At 39.7% G+C, this 2,936-nt stretch overlaps 1 protein-coding gene across 1 annotated transcript; it reads right to left on the bottom strand.

Annotated features, from left to right (window-relative positions):
* Positions 1-705: 705 nt before the first annotated feature.
* LOC107579980 (zinc finger protein 687-like) lies at positions 706-2,848 on the bottom strand. Its single transcript, XM_016265749.1, has 3 exons — positions 2,697-2,848; positions 2,462-2,564; positions 706-2,383 (listed from the first exon to the last, which is right to left on the bottom strand). Exons 1-3 carry the CDS (start codon positions 2,804-2,806, stop codon positions 1,796-1,798), a joined length of 801 nt encoding a protein of 266 aa, XP_016121235.1. The 5' UTR covers positions 2,807-2,848; the 3' UTR covers positions 706-1,795.
* Between the last annotated feature and the right edge of the window lie 88 nt (positions 2,849-2,936).

The raw sequence follows: 2,936 nt of genomic DNA, 5'->3' as shown, positions 1-2,936 counted from the left end.
ATTTAAGAATTATTGTGTTTACGATATTAAAATAAATTATTTGTTGTATGTGAACTGGGTGACCTTATGGTGGTCTTCTACATCTTGTGATTTGGATTTTTTTATTAGGTTTGTTAATGATCAAATATATCAAATGATGTATATCATTGACTTTGTAAAACCTTAAAGGACATGTCTTAAAATACATTTCCGTTTAAAATAATGTAGCACAATATCTACATGATATACTGTCTTGCCTACTGTTGAATTACTGCTCAATAAATTCAACAGAAATAGTACTTTATATTCATATTTTGTTAGCAAACATCATGTACTGAAATCTCTAATGAAGTGGTAAGACTTTATAATATTGTTTTGTTTTATTTGTTAACATTAAGATTAATCATTTCAACAATTTGTTTCAACAAGTTTTGTGAACTAACCTGAACGAAGAACAACTGTTTTTATAAATACCAACATTAACAAACATGAATAAATCCTGGAAAAATAGGTTGCTCAACATCAGTTCATGTTAACTATGGCAATGAAAAATGTGACCTTATTGGTTAGTTTCTGACTAGGAATTTTCACTGCCAAGAGTTTCAGAAGTAATTGCATTGGATTCAATGATATTGCTAATGATGATATTAAACTGCATTTTACTAGTGTTGGGAGTTCCCAGCATGCACTGGGACATGAATCATCAAGGACACCGTGATCTGTACCATACCAATTTACTGTTTTATTTGAAAGAAGGGCAAGAGAACTGACACAGATGTACGGCAGTGAAACAGGCAGGTCATCACAGAATAAGATGGCTGTCTATAGACTGTCTATATATGGGACATATACATATATTACTGGAGGGATAGAAAGTCACATTCACACAGATGATTCACACGATCACAATATTATTTATAAGAAATGTGGTTTTCGACAAGCACAGAACTTTCTGATAGAAAAGACTCATCAATGAAAAAAACAAAACAAACGACATTCATATTTGTACATAATTCGTCATAAAACACACACAAGCAATCCTTCAAACAAAAATCATAAAAATTACACCAGGCTCCGAACGCAAACATTCACTAGCAGTATTTCAATATTGACTTTCAGCTAAGGAGAAAAAAAAATACAAGGACTGAACTTATTCACATTTCCAAATTCAACAACCATATCAAACCAATGTACTGCATTTATACACATAAAATGTGCTCAAGTTTATCTATGAATGAAATGTATCCATGTTTACTTATATTGACCTTTTTTTTGACTATTTAAACTACAATCTATCTTTGACCTCATATACGTCTGCTGTGTATCTCCTTGCACAAAATGAACAATTTTAACCTCACTTAAATTTCAACGATTATCAAAAGACCGATGAATGCGTCAATATAAATAAATATCAGTACTACAATGTCTGTACAATATCGTTACATTTAAAAGTCAGTGTTTTCCTTTATTTAAAAAAACAAAACAAAACCTTCACTAGCACCCTTTTTGCTTGAATGCTTTTTGTAGGTTGACGCAAAACCCAGCAGACGCCCAGCTGCTCGATGTAAAGTAGTTTTCGAGCAGATACAATTTGACCTTGTGTAAATGCATTTAAAAGGCTGAGGATGTTACAAACAGGGAGGAAAGGGGGAAATAACTTTAATATCTTTGTTTCGGAAGACAGATCACGTTACAATCATAACGACAGGTGAAATTTTCCAAATTATAAGTATCAATCTTAAACTCGTCTTGGATGGTCCAAAGCCGTGACCCATTTTGCAAGGGCTTTTCCTTGTCTTGTCCCATCTCGCTCGTTCTACAAGGGCTTGTCGGTCCTGTGTGCCGTGATGAAGGCCATGCCATGCGTGCGGAAGTGCGTGTTAAGGTCCGAGGTCTTGTCGAAGCGCCGGCCGCACACCCTGCAGCTGACCCCTCCCTCCCCCTCCTCGCCCGCTTTAGGTGAAGATGGCGAGCCGTCCTGTGGCGAAGCGCCAGGTGATGCGTTTCCAGCCCGATTGTCATGCTGACCTTGGCGTAAACGGTGCGTAATGAATTTGTGTCGACTGAGCGAGCCGGCCGAGGCAAAGCAGGCGCCACACTGCAGGCACTGCTTCGGCGCGTTCTCCGCATCACAGTGGATGGGAATGTGGCGCTGGAACTCTTCCCAATCCTGTGAGGTGAAGCCGCAGGGTGTGCAGCGGAACGTGCCATCGTCTTCTTCCTGCTCGGGCGGCCGGTTCTCAGACACTCGAGTTCTTTTGGCCGGACCCGAGGCGTCTTCTCCTGCGACGTCATCGGTATCGGTGCCACCCCCTACTGGTGGAGCTCCGCCCTCGTTGTCGAGCTCTGACGAGCTGCCTGTCCCCTCGCCCGGAAGTGAACGCTTTCTGGTGTTTGGAGCATTCTGGGAGAGGAAATGAAAATTAATATATGGATAATCAAATATCTCTGAACTCTACAGAGGTGAAGTGTCCAAACTGACCGGTCTGTCTGTTGTTTGTCGAGCCCTGATGCCATGTCTGACCCGAATGTGCTTCTCTAAAATTAGACGACTACTGAACGTACGCTTACCCTCTGAGCAGTGCCTGAGGAGAGCAGTATATATATATGCACAATATATGCAGAATTAGAGGGGCAAACTAAACAAACGAAGAATCGGTTTTAGGGAGGAAAAGAAAGATTCAAATAAATTTGTGGTTGATGAATGTTTGACTCACGGGCAGCGGAAGACTCTCTTGACGCCCTCATGTATTATCCGGACATGTCGACGAAGGCTGTTGGCTGAACTGAATGAGCGTTCACACAGTCTGCAGGGGAACTTCTTCATTAACTAGAGGAGAAAAAAAAAAGACAGGCATATCACAAATGTAAAGAAATTTGAATAATTTATTTAAAAGCAAATATACAATAATAAAAAAAAAATCTCTTAATGTTTTGGATATTGGAGCCCATGGCAT

Source organism: Sinocyclocheilus grahami, unplaced genomic scaffold (genome assembly GCF_001515645.1).
Source record: "Sinocyclocheilus grahami isolate Dianchi unplaced genomic scaffold, SAMN03320097.WGS_v1.1 scaffold22753.1, whole genome shotgun sequence".
Classification (NCBI taxonomy): domain Eukaryota; kingdom Metazoa; phylum Chordata; class Actinopteri; order Cypriniformes; family Cyprinidae; genus Sinocyclocheilus; species Sinocyclocheilus grahami.
The sequence above is the reverse complement of the archived record's forward strand: the minus strand, read 5'-3'. Positions and strand labels throughout refer to the sequence as shown.

Excerpts from the sequence above, each read along its gene's own strand:
- LOC107579980 (XM_016265749.1), bottom strand. The coding sequence starts at position 2,806 with ATGAAGAAGTTCCCCTGCAGACTGTGTGAACGCTCATTCAGTTCAGCC. Across the intron at positions 2,565-2,696 it reads AAGAGAGTCTTCCGCTGCCC|GCACTGCTCAGAGGGTAAGC; the intron begins GTGAGTCAAACA and ends TGCTCTCCTCAG. Across the intron at positions 2,384-2,461 it reads GACAAACAACAGACAGACCG|AATGCTCCAAACACCAGAAA; the intron begins GTCAGTTTGGAC and ends TTCCTCTCCCAG.